The sequence below is a fragment of the Oncorhynchus mykiss genome, chromosome 15 (assembly GCF_013265735.2).
Source record: "Oncorhynchus mykiss isolate Arlee chromosome 15, USDA_OmykA_1.1, whole genome shotgun sequence".
NCBI lineage: Eukaryota > Metazoa > Chordata > Actinopteri > Salmoniformes > Salmonidae > Oncorhynchus > Oncorhynchus mykiss.
In genome coordinates, this window is record NC_048579.1 from 23774085 (window position 1) to 23798090 (window position 24006).

At 44.4% G+C, this 24006-nt stretch overlaps 1 protein-coding gene across 5 annotated transcripts in view; it reads left to right on the top strand.

Moving 5' to 3' along the window:
* LOC110489839 (uncharacterized protein C8orf34 homolog) overlaps positions 1-24006 on the top strand; it is a 169770-nt gene that overhangs the window by 107416 nt on the left and 38348 nt on the right. For all 5 annotated transcript variants that reach the window (XR_005036066.1, XR_005036067.1, XM_036944102.1 and 2 more), the window contains exons 8-10: positions 9333-9468; positions 23498-23700; positions 23867-23940. Coding sequence is in view for 3 of the 5 variants with exons in the window: in XM_036944102.1 (XP_036799997.1) it covers positions 9333-9468; positions 23498-23700; positions 23867-23940 (413 nt within the window). In the remaining 2 variants the exon portion in view is untranslated. The remainder of the gene's footprint in view (positions 1-9332; positions 9469-23497; positions 23701-23866; positions 23941-24006) is intronic.

Genomic DNA, 24006 nt, shown 5'->3' on the forward strand with positions numbered 1-24006 from the left:
TTGCTTTGCGAGTTCAAACCCCCGAGCTGACAAGGTACAAATCTGTCGTTCTGCCCCTGAACAGGCAGTTAACCCACTGTTCCCAGGCCGTCATTGAAAATAAGAATTTGTTCTTAACTGACTTGCCTGGTTAAATAAAGGTAAAATAAAAAATAAAACATTTTTGTTTTTTATCCTCTTATGTTTGTTTTGTTGTTTTTGTAGTTTGTTGGTGTGTTTCTTCGTCGTCATTAAAGGAACATGTATTCATATCACGCTGCGCCTTGGTCTCCTCCATTCACCGAACGTGACAGACCAAGCAAAAGGACCAAGCAGCGTGATATGAATACATGTTCCTTTAACGACGAAGAAGAAGCACATAAACAAACTACAAAAACAACAAAACGAAGGTGACGCTTAATATAGTGCTGACACAGGCAACTAACACAGACAATAACCCACAAAATACCCAAAGAAGATGGCTGCCTAAATATGGTTTCCAATCAGAGACAACGATAAACAGCTGCCTCTAATTGAGAATCTAGGCAACCATAGACATACATAAACACCTAGATAGTATACACCCCCATAAACATACAAAACCTCTAGACAGTACAAAAACACATACATCACCCATGTCACACCCTGACCTAAGCAAAATAATAAAGAAAACAAAGAATACGTGTGTGTGTGTGTGTGTGTGTGTGCGCGTGAGAGAGAAAATCTGGTCCAATTGCAGAGCTTCAGAGCCCAGCCCCAATATCAGTATATCTCTTTGTTCTATTCTGTATTTAGAATAGAGAGAGAGAGAGCGCGCGGGAGAGAATGAGAGCTAGAGCGGGAGAGGGGGAAAGAAAGAGAGTGCCAGGGCTGGCAGACACCTCACCCTGCTCTGAACTTCCTGACGCCAGTCCTCCCCCTCTCCTCCTCTCCTTCCTTGCCCTGACAACCAGAGACACAACAGTTGCCCCGGCAACAGCGCAAACAAACAACTGAGCCGTATCATCAGGGAGCGTTGTTTGTTAAAAGACACACGAGGAGAAGAGAAGGGCATGTTAGTAGTGTGAATTACAGAGGTACTAAATCACATAAGATCAAGTCATGTACAGGGGGTGGAAACGGCTGGCAGGGTGACAGCTTCTCTGACTAAAGCCTCTGATACTATATAGTTTGATGGGAGAAAGAGTCCCCAGTTAGAAAAGAAGTGTTGCCATTATGAGGCCCTGTAAAATAATACATGTGCAGATGGATGGGTTGGTTGAAGGGTGAATTGCAGTGGTATTACTGGAGGCAACTACAACACTGATGGGCAAGTTCAGTGTTACAATGTTATCTGTTGGGATAAAATCGGACACTCACTGGTCTCAGAGTTTACGGATAGAAGGGGTTGGTCTTGGAATGACAGATTATATGAATGGACATATACTGTAATATTATGGCTAAACACCGATAGTTTATTTAAATAGAGAAGTTTTAGGATAAAGGACCTTTATGCTTGTGCCTAGAATGATCTGTCTGAAGAGTGTTCTTGACTAAATACCTGAAAAGACCCATAGACAATAAATACATCTGTTTTTTATCTATGAAAATGCCTTTGTTCATCTTACAGTATCTTTGCCAGCAACATTGTGCATTGTGTATTCTTTGTTCTTCTCGTGATAAAAATCCACCATGTCATTCTCAGGTGTTTTTATAGGAGAAAGGGTGGCCCCTGTTAGCGTCTAAATGAAGATGCATCTGACAAACAGTGAGTTACAGACTTTATGAGGTCATTACTGCGTAATCAGAGTGTTTGTGTTGTCTTTCGTATCTATGTGTTTATCACCAACAGGTTGCCAACTCCCCATCACCTCTTCAGGTGTGTATGAATGAGGACTATGGCGGGGGGGGGGGGGGGGGGGGGGGGGATTTCAACTCCAACTACCTCATTACTTGACAATGTAACCCACAAAATCTGGTAACCCCACCCAGACATTGTTATCTCTGGGCTGTAGATCACCATATCTGCCCAGAAACCTTCTCTGTTGTTCTCCTTTAGTGACTGGGCCGGGGCTAGTGTCACAAATATATTTTTTAACATTTTAAATGGAACCTTTATTTAACTAGTCAAGTCAGTTACGAACAAATTCTTATTTACAATGACGGCCTACCCCGGTCAAACCCGGACGACGCTGGGCCAATTGTGCGCCGCCCTATGGGACTCCCAATCACGGCCTGATGTGATACAGCCTGGAATCGACCCAGGGACTGTAGTGACGCCTCTAGCACTAAGATGCAGTGCCTTAGACCGCTGCGCCTCTCGGGAGCCCAAAGCGTCTAGGAGTAGGCGTGCTGATCAATTTAGCCTTTTAGATCACAGTGAAGAAGAATACATGGTCAGGGAGGGACTGATCCTACATCAGCACTCCTATTCTGAGACACTTTATGGATACTGGCCCAGGTCTCTAACATTGATGTCTTAATACTGTATTCTTATCATATTGCATCAACAGTTACTTATATGAACTCTAGATGGCAGTATTGAGCCTGGGAGACGGTTGTTGTTCCCTGTCTCCAGTCTTTCTCTCAGAGAGAAGGATTACAGTTTAAGAGCTTGAGTTGAATGAGTTGACAGAACAGTGTTGTGGAGTTCTGACAAGACTTTCACAGGCTCTGATCTTGCATTCTCTCTCTCTCCATCTGATTCTTTTAGTTTGTTCTCTTTCTTGTAAAGGCAGTGTTCTCTGATATCTAAAGCCCTCTCTCTCTCTCTCTCTCTCTTTCTCTCTCTCTCTCTCTCTCTCTCTCTCTCTCTCTCTCTCTCTCTCTCTCTCGCTCTCGCTCTCGCTCTCGCTCTCGCTCTCTCTCTCTGTGTGTCTGTCTGAGATACTGCATGAGGTTGGGATCTGACAGACAGACTTTGAGGGGAATGACAGGCACTGGGAAAGAAACGGCAATTGAAAGCTGAGTTGTAATTATGAAATGTAAGTTGGAATATTGCTTTTATTACAAAGCTAAACAAATGCCTCTCTGGCCCGTTCTGGGAGATCTAACCGCAGAGTCAATGCTTTGTGTTTAATACTTCATGAATCACAAATGCTTGAGCTGACTGTGTGAGGGGCAGGGAGAGTGTGGGGTCTCTCTTTCTCTCCCTCACTCTCTCCCCCTCTCTCTTTCAACCCCCCCTCTCTTTCACAATTCAAATCATTCTCTCTCTGTGTGGTGTGTGTGTGTGTGTGTGTGTGTGTCTGCTACCACTCTCTGTGATATCTATCATTACAGAGATATTGTTAATTACAGCGCAGCGGATAGGAGAGACAGGAGAGCCACAGTCTATTTTATAATGACACAAGACTAGAGCCTGCTGTTATAGGCTATATCCCAAATGGCACTTTGTTCCCTACGTAGTGCACTACTTTTGACCAGGACCCTATGGGTGCACTATATAGGTAATGGGGTGCCATTTGGGATGCATCCCATTGTGACCTCCCAGACACAGAGCCACAGCATCACAGCATCACAGGCACAGCTAGGACATATGAAGGACTGGAAATTAGTCAATTAGTTCACTCATATGTGAATCAATAAACTCGTAGTCTTGGATCTGGTGTGCGTGAGAAAGGGTGTGTGCGTGCCAGTGGGTTTGTGTCTCTCTCTGTATCTCTGTCTCTGTGTGTGGGGGAGAGAGTTAGATGATTGCACACTATACATCTGTCAACACATCATCTCAGAAAGTGTAGGTTAGGTTATTTGTGAGATGAATATACTAATTATGACTTCAGTTCTTGATTTAGAACAGAGAGAGGAGAGAGTCAGTCAGTCTCCGTCTAAATGACATTATAACATGGAAACTTGATGGGGGAACAGACACACACACCAGCTCCGCTTTTTGCTTTGGTGTAGTGAGTGATTGAGAGAAGGAATTCCTCATTACTCAGACCTCTTTGTTCACATCGCATCGCTCAAATACTTTCCACCCGTCTCCTCTCCTCTGCCAGTCGTATTTATCAGTCATGTCTCAACGTTTGATGCAGGGTCTGCTTTCCAAATGCCACCCTATTCCCTATATAGTGCTCCTCCTTCGACCAGGAAGCATTAGAGAACGTAGGGAATAGGGTCATATTTTGGACGTACCCAGGGACCATGTGCGGCTGCCCCGCTGTGCTCTGACTCTGAGGGAGTGAAAATGTGCCTCGCTCGCTGACAAACGGGTGGGCTGAGTGCTGACTTTGTTGTGTCTAGACAGACGCCACTGCGTGTGACGTGAGTGTTGCATGGTGAAACATATTGACGTGCCGGTCTGTAATGTAAACTTCTCTTAGACGGTGTTATTGTGTGGGGGGTTTGGTGCGGGGGTTATGGTAGGATGTGTTGCTAACCCAAGGGAGATAAACTCAGTTGTGTCTGGCTGAATAAATAAACTCTCTTTCTCAATGGGACCTGTAGAAAAGGGGAACAAACAAAAAAAAGATGTACACACACAAAAATATGATTTATCCTCTAGTTTAGTTTAGTTTAGTCCCCAGTATTTAAGTCTATGTCTGGCACCAACACTTCACTGGCACAGCGGTAAGTAGCAAACAGCTATATGCCCACATAAAATACACATCAGCCATGGCACTGTGGACACACACACACACACACACACACACACACACACACACACACACACACACACACACACACACACACACACACACACTGTATGCCAATGTACTGTAAGTCACACTAATAAGGGTGAGTGTAACTTCTGGGATCACTCTGTTTCTCTCACTTGGCCCTTGGAGGCCCCTGTGTCTCTTTGTAGGAGCCCACACCTGATAGCATCAGACCAGTGTTATTCATACACAGCAGGGTTGACAGCATAATTCCACTGACTGACTGTGTGTGTGTGTGTGTGTGTGTGTGTGTGTGTGTGTGTGTGTGTGTGTGTGTGAGAGATCCCAATGTATAATCCCATTGACACTGTTTGTAGGGCGGAAAGACTTGCCGTCCTGTAAGCGCGCCATGTTGTCATGCCCGGCTTGTTCTCAACAGCGGAAACATCTTGTTTAGACAAAACACAAACTAAATCTAAAGCTGCATGTAATGTCTTTATTCGACTCGCCTGAAAGATTAGACAGAGATTTTGTCCTCTCCGTGTTTTTGTCATTTCTTTATCTCCACCTACAAGGAACAAGGTCAAAGGGAGAGGTGAACTCGGAGATTAAAAGCTTCCCGTAAGGTAATGTGCTGTGACCGTGGCAACGTTTGAACACAGTAACTTTACAGCAGTGGTTCCCGCTGTGACCCACCTAGACTTTTTGGACTTGTAGTCTACCACCGCGCAAACCAAACCAGTCTCTAGACAGGACCTTACAGAGTAGATAACGACCAGGAGACGGATTAGGTGGAGGAGCAGGTGATGGTCTGGGCGTTGACACAATATTAAGCCATGGCTTGTGTTCCAAAGGACCCCCTATTCCCAACACAGTGTGTTACTTTTGACCAGACCCTATGGACCCTGGTAAAAAGTAACACAATGCATAGGGAATAGGGTGCCATTTGGGACACAGCCATGGTTCCCACGGCCGGTAACCTCTCTCCTCTTGCCCACCCACTCTCATTTCCCAGCAGTGATGATGAATGAGACTATGCTTACAGGCATTCTCAGAAGCATGACAGAAGCATTCAGTCACCCTGTGTTATCCACACCAGTCCCAGTCCCTGGATGACCTGTGTTTTGGGACTGTGTGTACCAGCTGCAACCCTATTTTCCTTACAGTGAAATACTTTTGACCAGGCCCACAGGTCTCTCAGTGCTTCAGGTGAGAAATCTCACCTCGTCTGGCACGGTAAGACGTAGTATGGCTCAATGTCAGCATGATATAAACGTTCATCTTCATGGTGTGTATGTTATCAAATGTTTGTTAATCTCATCAGACGATAGAAAAATTAAGGAAAAATCTAACACCCAATCAGACAATTCTAAATCAAAACCTGGGCAATCTGACTACGTGTAACACCCAGGCAATCTGACTACATGTAACACCCGGGCAATCTGACTACATGTAACACCCGGGCAATCTGACTACATGTAACACCCGGGCAATCTGACTACATGTAACACCCGGGCAATCTGACCACATGTAACACCCGGGCAATCTGACTACCTAACACCCGGGCGATCTGACTACATGTAACACCCGGGCAATCTGACTACATGTAACACCCGGGCAATCTGACTAGATGTAACACCCGGGCAATCTGACTACATGTAACACCCGGAGAATCTGACTACATGTAACACCCGGGCAATCTGACCACATGTAACACCCGGGCAATCTGACTACAAGTAACACCCGGGCAATCTGACTACATGTAACACCCAGGCAATCTGACTACATGTAACACCCGGATAATCTGACTACATTGAACACCCGGGCAATCTGACCACATGTAACACCCGGGCAATCTGACTACATGTAACACCCGGGCAATCTGACTACATGTAACACCCGGGCAATCTGACTACATGTAACACCCGGGCAATCTGACTACATGTAACACCCGGGCAATCTGACTACATGTAACACCCGGGCAATCTGACTACATGTAACACCCGGGCAATCTGACTGCCCGGGTGTTATGTAATCTGACTACATGTAACACCCGGGCAATCTGACTACATGTAACACCCGGGCAATCTGACTACATGTAACACCCGGAGAATCTGACTACATGTAACACCCGGGCAATCTGACCACATGTAACACCCGGGGAATCTGACTACATAACACCCGGGCAATCTGACTACATGTAACACCCGGGCAATCTGACTACATGTAACACCCGGAGAATCTGACTACATGTAACACCCAGGCAATCTGACTACATGTAACACCCGGGGAATCTGACTACATGTAACACCCGGGAAATCTGACTACATGTAACACCCGGGCAATCTGACTACAAGTAACACCCGGGCAATCTGACTACATGTAACACCCGGGCAATCTGACTACATGTAACACCCGGGCTGGTATTCCTTTTAGACACACATCAGTGCCTCTCTGAAAATGTACTTCTCGTGGAATTTTACTCCTAGTGGAATTCTTCATTTGCAGCTGGTATGGTATTTCTCTCCTCTCTCGTCTCCTCTCGCTCTCTTTAAATTATTTCTTCACCTACGGAGAGGAGACATGCACGTACGAAGCAAAGGGAGGCATGCAAGCAAACACACACACACACACACACACACACACACACACACACACACACACACACACACACACACACACACACACACACACACACACACACACACACACACACAGACAAACGCGTAACGAGGAGAGACAGGTGAGAGATAGCCTGGCGCAGGGCCAGTGTGATGGATGGAGGGGAGAGGAAGATTTCTCAGTGGATGAGTGTCTCTCCTCTAATCCAGGTGATTAGTCACGCCTCCTCTTCTATCAAAGTGTAAGCCGCTGTTTTCTATCGTCTCGACTCAACCAGGAGGCCAGTAACATGAGATTGACGGGGAGAGTATCAATGTGACTAATGTGTATATCTGTCACACACACACACACACACACACACACACACACACACACACACACACACACACTAGTGAGTGGTAATAATTATGTCCAGCATTTGATCTCTTGTTGTCACATTTCTCACATTCCTGATGACTGATGAAAACAAAATGGGCTATTGTTGTTAAAGAAAACATCCTTTATATGCTGTCAAATGGTCCATACAGTAATGGCTTGAGGTACTGTATCTATCAACTTGTTATTAAAAAAAGGGAAAGCACTCGCACGTCTGAGGTGTTTTGTTGCAGGTGCCTGGGAATCCTTCTAGGATATCTTCAAACTGCGCTTGCCTGTATGCTTAATAAACACAAGTGATACGGGCAAGTTTGTATTTGATTTTAAAGGCCCAGTGCTGTCAAAAATGTGATTTCCTGTGTTTTATATATATATATTCCACACTTTGAGGTTGGAATAGTACTTTCTTGCTTGAGAAATAGCTTTTTGCCAATTATTAATTGTTGTTAAAACATTTTTTTTAACCATTTTACTTCATTGTTCCCCTGAAATGATTTGATATTGAGATAAAAACAGCTGCATTGGACCTTTAAGATATCAACTTGTTATTAAAAAGCTATATTATATATCTTTACCAACAGTTAGCTAACTCAGACCATGACTCATGTCGTCAACATACAAATTCAGACTTACGCTATATAATTGTTGCAATGTGTTTCGTCTCTCAAAACATTTATTCAGAACCAAGAACTTGCTGTCGAATTTACATCCCTCTTTGATGTCCTGCTATATTTAATAAAGCGTTACTGGTTTTAGTTTTGTGACAATAAACATGAAGTTATTTATATTTTACTACCCTTCTTTTCTACTCAGTCATGACCCTGCTTATTAGACTGAGGGTGCATCCCAAATGGAACCCTATTCTCTATATAGTGCACTACTTTTGACCAGGGTCCACAAAGCCATAAAGGGACTAGGCTGTCATTTGGAACGCAGACGAAGTTATGCTTTCTGTTCTCAATGATTGTATTATTGTCTCTGTTACCGAAACGCGAGTCACATACTTCGCCTTGAAGCTGAAAATTATATTATCTGATACCTGATCATATAAGCCTGTTTAAAGCTGAACATGGGCCCAGTGGTGAACTTGGGAACACACAGCACTGAACCTGGGAACACTATCGCGTGTGGAACTCAGTTCAGCTTTATTCTGTCTCCCTGTCCAACAGCAGTATGTTAAAACAAACCAGAGATAGAGGGGAGGGGGGGGGGGGGGGGGGAAAGAGACAGAGAGACTGGGGAGAAGGAGAGGGGATGACACTGGCATGTCTAGTTCATATGGAGCTCTTTAGAGAGTCATCATGCAGACCGAGGACTGTTCTTATGAGGACACAGGGAGAGAACACACAGAGAAACGTCTCTCCTTCTCTCTGGTCAGGATGTGTGGTCTCTCTCTCATCATCTCTCCTTCAGGACTGCCTTCTCTGTCTCTTCTCCTTACAACCACCATCTATTTATTGGCTAATTGATGCAAGATAGTCTTGTCAGTCTATCGTCTCTTAGTGTGTGTGTGTGTGTTGGTTCATCCTTCCTCAGTTCTGGACGGCTGAGACAGCTAAGACAGATACAATGCATCTGTTGATGACTCAGTGACTATGATAAATGACTGTCCCTCTCCTTCTCTCCCTCTTTCCCCTCTCTCTCTTTCCTTCTATTCCTCATCCCTCTTCCTCACTCCATCTCCCTGTACTTCACCCATTCTCTCTCTTCCCTGTCTCCCTCTCTCCCTCCCCCTTTCTCCCTCTCTCTCCTCTCGCCCTCTCTCCTCTCTCTCCATAGAGGACCTAGATGACCTGCGTATGGAGGGGGTAACAGGGCTGGCCCCGTCAGGAAGTAAGTTCAGTCAGGGTCGTAGTTCCTACCTCCCAGAGCCCCAGGCCAAGGTCACACTCAACATCTGCTCAAGGTGTGCAAGGTAAATATTTATCCTTTACTCTGATCTGGGGGTTACCTGGGCCTTACCTGTGCCAGTGTGTCTGTTTGGCTGATTGGTTGTCTGTCTGCTCTATAACTTGGTACAGAGAGAGTGGGACAGGTCTGTGTCCAAAGACTCCTCTTCTCTCTGCTCAGTTAGTGTTTTTTTCTGAGCAGATAGGGTACTGCATATGAGAAATGCTTGCCTGACTTACTACTGCAGTGTCCATAGGCCCAGTTCCCTATCACTATACTAGCCCAGTTCCCTATCACTATACTAGCCCAGTTCCATATCACTATACTAGCCCAGTTCCCTATCACTATACCAGTTCAGTCCCCTATCACTATACTAGCCAAATTCCCTATCACTATACTAGTTCAGTTCCCTATCACTATGCTAGCCCAGTTCCCTATCACTATACTAGCCCAGTTCCCTATCACTATACTATTCCAGTTCCCTATCACTATACTAGCCCAGTTCCCCATCACTATACTAGCCCAGTTCCCTATCACTATACTATACTAGTTCAGTTCCCTATCACTATACTAGCCCAGTTCCCTATCACTATACTAGTCCAAGTTCTATATCACTATACTAGCAAAGTTCCCTATCACTATACTAGCCCAGTTCCCTATCACTATACTAGTCCAAGTTCTATATCACTATACTAGCCCAGTTCCCTATCACTATACTATACTAGTTCAGTTTCCTATCACTATACAAGTCCAGTTCTCTATCACAAAACTAGCCCAGTTTTCTATCACTATACTAGCCCAGTTCCCTATCACTATACTAGTCCAGTTCCCTATCACTATACTAGCCCAGTTCCCTATCACTATACTAGTCCAAGTTCTATATCACTATACTAGCCAAGTTCCCTATCACTATACTAGTCCAGTTCTCTATTACTATACTAGTCAAGTTCTCTATCAATATACTAGCCCAGTTCTCTATCACTATACTAGCCCAGTGTTCTATGACTATACTAGCCCAGTTCCCTATCACTATACTAGTCCAGTTCCCTATCACTATACTAGTCCAGTTCCCTATCACTATACTAGCCTATTTCCTATCACTATACTAGTTCAGTTCTCTATTACTATACTAGTCCAGTTCTCTATTACTATACTAGACAAGTTCTCTATCAATATACTAGCCCAGTTCTCTATCACTATACTAGCCCAGTGTTCTATGACTATACTAGCCCAGTTCCCTATCACTATACTAGTCCAGTTCCCTATCACTATACTAGTCCAGTTCCCTATCACTATACTAGTCTACTTCCCTATCACTATACTAGACTAGTTCCCTATCGCTATACTAGCCTAGTTCCCTATCGCTATACTAGCCCAGTTCTCTATCACTATACTAGTCCAATTCCATATCACTATACTAGCCCAGTGCTCTATCACTATACTAGCCCAGTTCCCTATCACTATGCTAGTCCAGTTCCCTATCACTATACTAGCCCAGTTCCCTATCACTATACTAGTCCAGTTCCCTATCACTATACTAGTCCAGTTCCCTATCACTATACTAGTCCAGTTCCCTATCACTATACTAGCCTACTTCCCTATCACTATACTAGCCCAGTTCCCTATCACTATACTAGTCCAGTTCCCTATCACTATACTAGCCTAGTTCCCTATTACTATCCTAGCCTAGTTCCCTATCACTATACTAGTCCAGTTCCCTATCACTATACTAGTCCAGTTCCCTATTACTATACTAGCCTAGTTACCTATCACTATACTTGACCAGTGTTCTATGACAATACAGGCCTAGTTCCCTATCACTATACAGGCCTAGTTCCCTATCACTATACTAGCCTAGTTCCCAATCACTATACTAGCCCAGCTCCCTATCACTATTCTAGTCCAGTTCCCTATCACTATACTAGTCCAGTTCCCTATCACTATACTAGTCCAGGTCCCTATCACTATACTAGCCTACTTCCCTATCACTATACTAGCCCAGTTTCCCTATCACTATACTAGTCCAGTTCCCTATCACTATACTAGTCCAGTTCCCTATCACTATACTAGCCTAGTTCCCTATTACTATACTAGCCTAGTTCCCTATCACTATACTAGTCCAGTTCCCTATCACTATACTAGTCCAGTTCCCTATCACTATACTAGCCTAGTTACCTATCACTATACTAGACCAGTGTTCTATGACAATACTAGCCTAGTTCCCTATCACTATACAGGCCTAGTTCCCTATCACTATACTAGCCTAGTTCCCTATCACTATACTAGCCCAGTTCCCTATCACTATGCTAGTCCAGTTCCCTACCACTATACTAGCCCAGTTCCCTATCACTATACTAGTCCAGTTCCCTATCAGTATACTAGTCCAGTTCCCTATTACTATACTAAACTAGTTCCCTATTATTATACTAGTCCAGTTCCCTATCACTATACTAGCCTACTTCCCTATCACTATACTAGTCCAGTTCTCTATTACTATACTAGCCTAGTTCCCTATCACTATACTAGTCCAGTTCTCTATTACTATACTAGTCCAGTTCTCTATCACTATACTAGTCCGGTTCCCTATCACTATACTAGCCTAGTTACCTATCACTATACTAGCCCAGTGTTCTATGACTATACTAGCCTAGTTCCCTATCACTATACTAGCCTAGTTCCCTATCACAAAACTAGCCCCGTTTTCTATCACTATACTAGTCCAGTTCCTTATCACTATACTAGTACAGTTCCTTATCACTATACTAGTCCAGTTCTCTATCACAAAACTAGCCAAGTTTTATATCACTATACTAGCCCAGTTCCCTATCACTATACTAGCCAAGTTCCCTATCACTATACTAGCCCAGTTCCTTATCACTATACCAGTCCAGTTCTCTATCACAAAACTAGCCCAGTTTTCTATCACTATACTAGCCCAGTTCCCTATCATTATACTAGTCCAGTTCCCTATCATTATACTAGCCCAGTTCCCTATCACTATACTAGTCCAAGTACTATATCACTATACTAGCCAAGTTCCCTATCACTATACTAGCCCAGTTCCTTATCACTATACTAGTCCAGTTCCCTATCACTATACTCGCCCAGTTCCATATCACCATACTAGCCCAGTTCCCTATCACTATACTAGCCTATTTCCCTATCACTATACTAGCCTAGTTCCCTATCACTATACTAGCCTAGTTACCTATCACTATACTAGACCAGTGTTCTATGACAATACTAGCCTAGTTCCCTATCACTATACTAGCCTAGTTCCCTATCACTATACTAGCCAGGTTCCCTATCACTATGCTAGTCCAGTTCCCTATCACTATACTAGCCTAGTTCCCTATTACTATACTAGCCTAGTTCCCTATCACTATACTAGCCTAGTTCCCTATCACTATACTAGCCCAGTTCTCTATCACAAAACTAGCCCAGTTCCCTTTACCAATACTAGCCTACTTCCATATCACTATACTAGCCCAGTGCTCTATCACTATACTAGCCCAGTTCCCTATCACTATGCTAGTCCAGTTTCCTATCACTATACTAGCCCAGTTCCCTATCACTATACTAGTCCAGTTCCATATCACCATACTAGCCCAGTTCCCTATCACTATACTAGCCTAGTTCCCTATCACTATATTAGCCTAGTTCCCTATCACTATACTAGCCTAGTTCCCTATCACTATACTAGCCCAGTTCTCTATCACTATACTAGCCCGGTTCCCTATCACTATGCTGGTCCAATTCCCTATCACTATACTTGCCCAGTTCCCTATCACTATACTAGCCCAGTTCCCTATCACTATACTAGTCCAAGTCTATATCACTATACTAGCCCAGTTCCCTATCACTATACTAGTCCAGTTCCCTATCATTATACTAGCCTAGTTCCCTATTACTATACTAGTCCAGTTCCCTATCACTATACTAGCCTTCTTCCCTATCACTATACTACTCCAACTCTCTATTACTATACTAGCCTAGTTCCCTATCACTATACTAGTCCAGTTCTCTATTACTATACTAGTCCAGTTCTCTATCACTATACTAGACTAGTTACCTATTACTATACTAGCCCAGTGTTCTGTGACTATACTAGCTTAGTTCCCTATCACTATACTAGCCTAGTTCCCTATCACAAAACTAGCCCAGTTTTCTATCACTATACTAGCCCAGTTCCGTATCAATATACTAGTCCAGTTCTCTATCACAAAACTAGCCCAGTTTTTTATCACTATACTAGCCCAGTTCCCTATCACTATACTAGCCCAGTTCCTTATCACTATACTAGTCAAGTTCTCTATCAATATACTAGCCCAGTTCCCTATCACTATACTAGCCCAGATCCCTATCACTATACTAAGCCAGTTCCTTATCACCATACTAGTCTAGTTCTTTATCAACATACTAGCCCAGTTCTCTATCACTATACTAGCCCAGTGTTCTATGACTATACTAGCCCAGTTCCCTATCACTATACTAGTCCAGTTCCCTATCACTATACTAGCCCAGTTCTCTATCACTATACTAGCCTGGTTCCCTATCACTATGCCAGTCCAATTCCCTATCACTATACTTGCCCAGTTCCCTATCACTATACTAGCCCAGTTCCCTATCACTATACTAGTCCAAGTCTATATCACTATACTAGCCCAGTTCCCTATCACTATACTATTCCAATTCTATATCACTATACTAGCCAAGTTCTCTATCACTATACTAGCCAAGTTCCTTATCACTATACTAGTCCAGTTCTCTATCACAAAACTGGCCCAGTTTTCTATCACTATACTAGCCCAGTTCCCTATCACTATACTAGCCCAGTTCCCTATCACTATACTGTTCCAGCTCCCTATCACTATACTAGGCCATTTTTCTATCACTATACTAGCCCAGTTCCATATCACCATACTAGCCCGGTTCCCTATCACTATGCCAGTCCAATTCCCTATCACTATACTTGCCCAGTTCCCTATCACTATACTAGCCCAGTTCCCTATCACTATACTAGTCCAATTCTATATCACTATACTAGCCAAGTTCTCTATCACTATACTAGCCAAGTTCCTTATCACTATACTAGTCCAGTTCTCTATCACAAAACTGGCCCAGTTTTCTATCACTATACTAGCCCAGTTCCCTATCACTATACTAGCCCAGTTCCCTATCACTATACTGTTCCAGCTCCCTATCACTATACTAGCCCATTTTTCTATCACTATACTAGCCCAGTTCCATATCACCATACTAGCCCGGTTCCCTATCACTATGCCAGTCCAATTCCCTATCACTATACTTGCCCAGTTCCCTATCACTATACTAGCCCAGTTCCCTATCACTATACTAGTCCAAGTCTATATCACTATACTAGCCCAGTTCCCTATCACTATACTATTCCAATTTTATATCACTATACTAGCCAAGTTCTCTATCACTATACTAGCCCAGTTCCCTATCACTATACTAGCCCAGTTCCCTATCACTATACTGTTCCAGCTCCCTATCACTATACTAGCCCATTTTTCTATCACTATACTAGCCCAGTTCCATATCATCATACTAGCCCAGTTCCCTATCACTATACTAGCCTAGTTCCCTATCACTATACTAGCCCAGTTCCCTATCGTTATACTAGCCTTGTTCCCTATCGCTATACTAGCCTAGTTCCCTATCGCTATACTAGTTCAATTCTATATCACTATACTAGTCCATTTCTATGTCACTATACTAGCCAAGTTCCCTATCACTATACTAGTCCAATTCTATATCACTATACTAGTCCAGTTCTCTATCACAAAACTAGCCCAGTTTTCTATCACTATACTAGCCCAGTTCCCTCTCACTATACTAGCCCAGTTCCCTATCACTATACTATTCCAGCTCCCTATCACTATACTATCCCAGTTTTCTATCACTATACTAGCCCAGTTTTCTATCACCATACTAGCCCAGTTCCCTATCACTATACTAGCCTAGTTCCCTATCACTATACTAGCCCAGTTCCCTATCACTATGCTAGTCCAGTTCCCTATCACTATACTAGCCCAGTTCCCTATCACTATACTAGCCCAGTTCCCTATCACTATACTAGTCCAGTTCCCTATCACTATACTAGCCTAGTTCCCTATCACTATGCCAGTCCAATTCCCTATCACTATACTAGCCCAGTTCCCTATCACTATACTAGTCCAATTCTATATCACTATACTAGCCAGTGAAATGCTTATTTACAGGCTCTAACCAATAGTGCAAAAAAGGTATTAGGTGAACAACTGTTAAGTAAAAAAATAAAACTGTAAAAAGACAGGCTATATAAACAGTAGCGGGGCTACATACAGTAGCGAGGATACGTACAGACACCGGTTAGCCAGGCTGATAGGTAGTATATACATGTAGATATGGTTAAAGTGACTATGCATATATGATGAACAGAGAGTAGCAGTAGCGTAAAAGAGGGGTTGGTGGGTGGTGGGTGGCGGGACACAATGCAGATAGACCGGTTAGCCAATGTGCGGGAGCACTGGTTGGTCAGCCCAATTGAGGTAGTATGTACATGAATGTATAGTTAAAGTGACTATGTATATATGATAAACAGAGAGTAGCAGCAGCGTAAAAAGAGGGGTTGGGGGTGGTAGACAATGCAAATAGTCCGGATAGCCATTTGATTACCTGTTCAGGAGTCTTATGGCTTGGGTGTAAAAACTGTTGAGAAGCCTTTTTGTCCTAGACTTGGCACTCCGGTACCGCTTGCCATGCGGTAGTAGAGGGAACAGTCTATGACTGGGGTGGATGGGGTCTTTGACAATTTTTAGGGCCTTCCTCTGACACCACCTGGTGTAGAGGTCCTGGATGGCAGGCAGCTTAACCGCATTGATGTACTGGGCTGTACGCACTACCCTCTGTAGTGCTTTGCAGTCAGAGGCCGAGCAATTGCCGTACCAGGAACTGATGCAACCATGCTCTCGATGTTGCAGCTGTTGAACCTTTTGAGGATCTCAGGACCCATGCCAAATCTTTTATGTCTCCTGAGGGGGAACATGCTTTGTCGTGCCCTCATCACAACTGTCTTGGTGTGTTTAGACCATTCTAGTTTGTTGTTGATGTGGACACCAAGGAACTTGAAGCTCTCAACCTGCTCAACTACGGCCCCGTCGATGAGAATGGGGGCGTGCTCGGTGCTCCTTTTCCTGTAGTCCACAATCATCTCCTTAGTCTTGGTTACGTTGAGGGATAGATTGTTATTCTGGCACCACACGGCCAGGTCTCTGACCTCCTCCCTATAGGCTGTCTCGTCGTTGTCGGTGATCAGGCCTTCCACTGTTGTGTCGTTTGCAAACTTAATGATGGTGTTGGAGTCGTGCCTGGCCATGCAGTCATGGGTGAACAGAGAGTACAGGAGTGGACTGAGCACACACCCCTGGGGAGCGCCGGTGTTGAGGATCAGCGTGCCAGATGTGTTGCTACCTCCCCTCACCACCTGGGGTCAGCCCGTCAGGAAGTCCGGGATCCAGTTGCAGAGGGAGGTGTTTAGTCCCAGAATCCTTAGCTTCGTGATGAGATTTGAGGGTACTATGGTGTTGAACACTGCGCTGTAGTCAATAAATAGCATTCTCACATAAGTGTTCCATTTGTCCAGGTGGGAAAGGGCAGTGTGGTGTGCAATAGAGATGGCATCATCTGTGGATTTGTTGGGGCGGTATGCAAATTGGAGTTGGTCTAGGGTTTCTGGGATAATGGTGTTGATGTGAGCCATTACCAACCTTTCAATGCACTTCATGGCTACGGAAGACACCTGCCAGTTGGTCAGCACATGCCCAGAGCACACGTCCTGGAAATCCGTCTGGCCCGTAGCCTTGTGTATGTACACCTGTTTAAAGGTCTTACTCACGTCGGCTACAGAGAGCGTGATCCCACAGTCGTCTGGAACAGCTGATGCTCTCATGCATGCCTCAGTGTTGCTTGCCTCAAAGCGAGCATAGAAGTGATTTAGCTTCTCTGGTAGACTTGTGTCATTGGGCAGCTCGCTCCTGTACTTCCTTTTATGGTCTGTAATAGTTTGCAAGCCCTGCCACATAAGACGAGTGTCGGAGCTGGTGTAGTATGATATCACTATACTAGCCCAGTTCCCTATCACTATACTAGCCCAGTAGAAAGTCTTTATCTCCCTCCCCACTCATGCTAGGCTCCAGGGAAGCAGGTTTATTATTAGGATGGATATATTTCACAGGCACTTCTGGGAATCCCATTGAGACATGGTTGGGTCTAAAGCACACACTGTAAAGCTTTTGTTAGAGGTGAGAGCCAGCCTCTCTCTCTCTCTTTCTCTTTGCTACTTTCTCTCTCTCTCTCCTTCTCCATGCACATCTCTCTCTCACGCTCTGCTCCCGTTTGACCTCTGACCCCTGTCTTTACAGCCCCCTGTTCACAGGCATGTCTACTGAACACACTCCTCATACCACAGAACACAGTGTGTGTGTGGGTCTGTGTGTGCGTGTGTTTAAATAACCTCTGATATTACAGTCCCGTGCATCTGGAATGAAGCCGGTCTGGTCTGGGCCATCTGTCCAAGGCATTTCCAGGCCAGTGATGTGTGATCTGTTTAGGGCCCTTCCCTCCCATCCCTCACCATCTAAAACAACTAGAGCTCGTCAGCCAATAAACCTCTAGAGGATCTAGTGGTCAGGTTAAAGGAATTTGGTCGGAACAGAACAGACGGAGAGGGGGAGAAAGCAGATGTCTGACGTTTCACTGAGAGAGATATTTGCACAGAGCCAAAGCTAGCTTCAGATACGGCTACAACATCAGTGGATACGTCCCAAATGGCACCCTATTCCCTGGTCAAAAGTTGTGCACTATATAGGGAATAGGGTGCCATTTGGGATGCATCCCATTGTGATCCAGGAGCTGGCTTAGTCATTATAAGCCATAGATATAAACTATTGAACTTTAAACATTCAGGTGATAAACAATCTGCCTACAAACTTTCTGATAACATTCAGTATCATGAGAAACCCATCTACCCATCTTAGACACGCATTACCAAACAGATAAGCGGCGTGGATGAATGAAAAATGAAAGGAACAAGAAAGAGGACAAAACCCAAATAGAGAGGGAAGGGGGAGGGGGGGATGGAGGAGTGTGCCTGGCGTCTGACCTGTCTAATACCCCATTATCTCAACCTGGCATCGGGCAGAGTCATGCCCGCTTGGGCCCTATTGCACCCAACACCCAGAAACATGAGCATAACATTGGGCTGAGAGGGAGGATAAACAGGAAACGTGCCGGAAGAGAAAACAAGTGATCTAACAAATAAATAAAAAATGATAAAGAGGTGATAATGGAGACCGGTATCAGCACAGGGCGGTCTTGTGACAACAAGCACATTTTGGAATGCACTTAAGATATGATATTCTGTTCTTGATCTGGAGGAATGTAGACTGTAGGTAAGTGCTGATACAAAGAGGAAGAGAAAGAGAGAGAGAGAGGGAGAGGGGGAGAAAGAAAGAGAGGGAGAGAGCGAGAGGGAGAGAAAGAGAGAGGAGAGAGAGAGAGGGAGACGGTGGGTGTGTGACAGAGAGAGAGGGGGGGGGGGGGTAAATTGGCTATCCCAATACTCAAAGGCTGGCAAGATGTCTTTCATATACATACTTCAGAGGAGGCTGGTGGGAGGACCTATAGGAGGATGGGCTCATTGTAATGACAGGAATGAATGGAACGGAGTCAAACATGTGGTTTCCATATGTTTGATGTGTTTGATACCATTTCATTTATTCCATTCCAGCAATTGCAATGACCCCGTCCTCCTATGTTTCCCTCCACCAGTCTCCTCTAACTTAGTCTGGGAAGCCATCGAAGTGAAAGACAAAAATACAACACCACTATGCCAGCCGGGGAACAACAGCATGGAGGTGATTAATCTATAGTAACACCTCAGAGAGTGTTTATTAATTTACTGCAGCACTGTTAAATGCTGCCTGAGCCTACCCAGAGGTGTGTTCACCACCCATCTGTTCCAAGGCGTTGCTTAGAGGAGGCAGATGTTACCAGGGACAGTGATAGACAACGAATATCATCCTTCCTTTCAATCCTTTTCTCAAAAGCGTGAGATTTCTTTATTTGATAGTTTTATAATGTTTTGGGCCCACCAGAGCTGCATGTCCCTGGCCCATAGATGTGGCTAGAGCTGCATGCCCCTGGCCCATAGATGTGGCTAGAGCTGCATGCCCTTGGCCCATAGATGTGGCCAGAGCTGCATGTCCATGCTGGGCCTTGCTCTGGCGGCAAATCTCCAGTGTTCACAAACTCATCCCAGACCCTGTCCCTAAGCACTGTGTGTGTGCGCGTATGTGTGTCTGTGTGTCGTCACAGCCTGGGAGACCATCCGTGGCATATGTGGACCGGGAATAGGCCTTATTGGAATATTTGTTTTCGTATATGGAATGCTTTCAGGGAATTGTGAATGGTAGTCAGGCCCAAATGCAGAGGACCACATCATTCAAAGCAGGGATATCTGGCTTTTTATTATTTTTGAGAGCGAGAGAGAGAGACAGACAGAGGAGAGAGAGACAGACAGAGGAGAGAGAGAGAGACAGAGGAGAGAGAGACAGACAGAGGAGAGAGAGACAGACAGAGGAGAGAGAGACAGACAGAGGAGAGAGAGACAGACAGAGGAGAGAGAGACAGACAGAGGAGAGAGAGAGAGACGGAGGAGAGCGGGACAGAGGATAGCGGGACAGAGGAGAGAGGGTCAGATGAGAGCGGGACAGATGAGAGCGGGACAGATGAGAGAGGGTCAGATGAGAGAGGGTCAGATGAGAGAGGGTCAGATGAGAGCGGGACAGATGATAGAGGGTCAGATGAGAGCGGGTCAGATGAGAGAGGGTCATAGGAGTGAGAGACATAGGAGTGAGAGAGAGATTTGTTCATTTCAAAAGTTATCTTCAATTCTTACAATAATCCCTTAGGTACAAAGTGGTGGTGGCTGTGGAGGAATGCCACACCATAAGTTGTTGTCATGTTGTGTTGTTACCATGCTGCGTTTTCATGTGTTGCTGCTATGTTGTTGTCTTAGGTGTCTCTTTATATAGTGTTGTGGTGTCTCTCTTGTCGTGATGTGTGTGTTGTCCTATATTTTTAATCTCAGCCCACGTCCCCGCAGGAGGCCTTTTGCCTTTTGGTAGGCCGTCATTGTAAATAAGAATTTGTTCTTAACTGACTTGCCTAGTTAAATAAAGGTTAAATAAATTAAATTAAATGTATTTTCTCTCCAGTTAATGGCTTCCTCTGATTACATGGAAAATAGCATGCAACTAAAAGAATGCGTAACTAAAGCAGTGTGCAATTAAATGATATATAGTATGATTTACAGTCAACTAAATATATACTGTTCAAACGTAAATACCATGAGTACAGATGATGTGAAACTGTTTATAGGAGAAGAAGGAAACACTAAGGGAATCAAAATGTGTGTTCCAAATGGCACCCTATGCCCTACCTCTAACCAGAGCCTTAATGGGGAATAGGGTGCCATTTGGGATACAGAAATGTCATCTAACATTATTTTTATCCGAACCACTACATCCAACCACAAAGCGAAGGCCAGAGTGTTCAGCTTGCGTTCCTGTTAGAAAACTGTTTGTCTTTCAGACACAGCGTGCTGCTCTTTGTCTAATCTCTGAGAGTGTTACATCTTTGACGTGAGGAGAAAGGCAGAAGCCACAACTTTTGGACAAGGCTCTCATCCCACTCCAAGCAGATAGGGCTGGTACTGGCAGGCCTATAGATATGTTATAGCTAGGATTTGTACTGGTAGGCATATATGGGCTCAAAGCTGGACATGACATTGAACAGTTATGATTACGAACAGATGGGATATGATAGTGGACCCGACAGTCTTGTCAGGGGTGTGAAGCACCAGTAGACAGACGGAATTTGGGTTTAAAATGATGGTATTTATTTACAGGTACATCATCAGACGTTGACCAAAATAACAAAGGGCCAGTTCACTGAAGCTGCTGACTTCTAAGGCAGAGTGCCTTAAAACTAGGCAAAGTGAATTCAAACTAGGCAGAGTGAATTCAAACTAGGCAGAGTGAATTCAAACTAAGCAGAGTGCCTTAAAACTAGGCAGAGTGAATTCAAACTAGGCAGAGTGCCTTCAAACTAGGCAGAGTGCCTTCAAACTAGGCAGAGTGTCTTCAAACTAGGCAGAGTGCCTTCAAACTAGGCAGAGTGCCTTCAAACTAGGCAGAGTGCCTTCAAACTAGGCAGAGTGCCTTCAAACTAAGCAGAGTGCCTTAAAACTAGGCAGAGTGAATTCAAACTAGGCAGAGTGCCTTAAAACTAGGCAGAGTGAATTCAAACTAGGCAGAGTGCCTTCAAACTAGGCAGAGTGCCTTCAAACTAGGCAGAGTGCCTTCAAACTAGGCAGAGTGCCTTCAAACTAGGCAGAGTGCCTTCAAACTAGGCAGAGTGAATTCAAACTAGGCAGAGTGAATTCAAACTAAGCAGAGTGCCTTCAAACTAGGCAGAGTGAACAGATTCAAAACCCAGCCCTAAAACTGTGATACCGGTAATCCAAAATGTCATCAATTAACATGAATATCTCAGTCAATAATCAATACTTTTCACTGGTTTAAATATCAATGGCTAATACATTTACATAAATATCGCAAACATTTAACTGATAAAGATTAGGAAAACACACCTCAACATAGTGCATAGTAATTTCTGAGCAAGCTCAGTCCTCACAGCTACTGGCTAACTAGTTTCCACAGCAATCCGCAGTGGTTAATATTGAAGGTCAGTGATAAAATGGAACTTGAATTCTAAATAGACAATATTTAACATTTCTACTAGTGTGTTATCATTTATATAACAAACCCAATGCATGTTTGAAAGCTACTAGCAACAGGAATGGGCTTGTCGACGTGAACAACTGACACAAACATTAACAAACAGGGGCGCGACTTTGGTTTTAGAAGTGGGGGGAGGACATAATATCTATATATTTTTTTATCCAGCCAGCTAAACACTCCAAACAGCCTACCCCACCTCTCAGAGACGTCTGCATGATCCGAAATCAGACCGTTGCCTTGTTTTGTATCACATTCCCAGGATAAATGTGGAGGGGACAAAATGCGAGGGGGGGGGGGGGGGTGGTATGCCCATCCCCGGTAAAAGTTATGCCCCTGTTAACAAACATTTTGCAAAGTGTGTTTGGCTCCAAAACTGAATGAACTGCACCATCTTATACTTCAGCTATACATGATAAGACTTTTATCTGAGTTTGGCTTGGGCATAGTTCTGCCTCTACAGATTCTATCTAACTGTAGTTGTGATGAGTGGATGGATATGAATTCCTAAACTGGTCTGCTATGTTACTGTGTCTGGAGGTACCTTCCCTGATGCACATCCACATCCCGACGCATTCCCCTGATATAGATTAGACAAGTGAAGCCTATCAGTTCCACTCTGTTTCATCACCTCTCACTGATAGATTCCCACTGTCCTCTCATAGAAGGGTTCGGGGCCTGATGTATTAATTAAGCATATCAGAGTAGAATACTGATCTAGGATCAGTTTAGTCATTTAGATCAGAGTGAAAAATATTACATGGACAGGGGGGGGGCACCTGATCCTAGATGTGCACTTCTAGTTTGATATGCTGATGAATACAGATGTTTAGTGTGAGAAACATATACGGTACTGGACTACTGTAGTGTGCATACTGTGCTGTGTTAACACTAGCTATAGAGCTAGGGAAGTATGTGCCTTGCGTCGTTTGTTAAGTGTTCAGCGTTTGACCCACTGTAATTGAAGAATGTGTCATCGGTGTTGTGCCTTCGAAGGCTCCAAACCGACTTTGGGTGAATGCTGCTCGTCTGAAAGCTAGTGGATGTTTAGCGTAAAGTGTGTATAGGTTTTGTTTTAAGTTAGGGGTTGTAATGTGTGAAGTGTGATGATTTGTGTGAGTTGTTTTGACATGTGGTTCAGCCTGTAGTCGTCGAGTGCGTTATCTAAGTTTGGTTTTGTCTCTACAGGCTGCAGGGGGACAGTCTGTCAGATGCCAGTAGACCAGAAGAGGACCAGCACCATGGACCCTCCCAGCATGGATCACCTCAACATGGACCTCTCCATGGAACTTCTCATCCCCTGCTCCCAGAGCATGCTGCTGTCAACATGCCTGATGGAAATGGGCCTCGTGGACCCCCCCATCACTTACAACCTGTGCCTGATATCTCCTGTAAGTTAATAGTACACAATGTATGCATCCCAAATCACGCACAGTGCACTATTAGGATGCCGCTAATAGGACCTACCCAGTATATCCTCTTGTCAGCTCTCGATACGTCAAATATGGCATTACTCTTACTCTTTCTTTCTGTGTGTTTGTGGGTTGTCTGGAGTAGGTTGTTTTCCCGGGGTGGACACAGCGCCGGTACGAGACCAGGAATGCGAGAGTGTGTCTCAGGTCTCTTTCCCAGTAAGTGTCTTCCATCGTTCTGTCCCTCCCTCTCTTCTTCCCACCATCTGTCACCAAACAATCCAG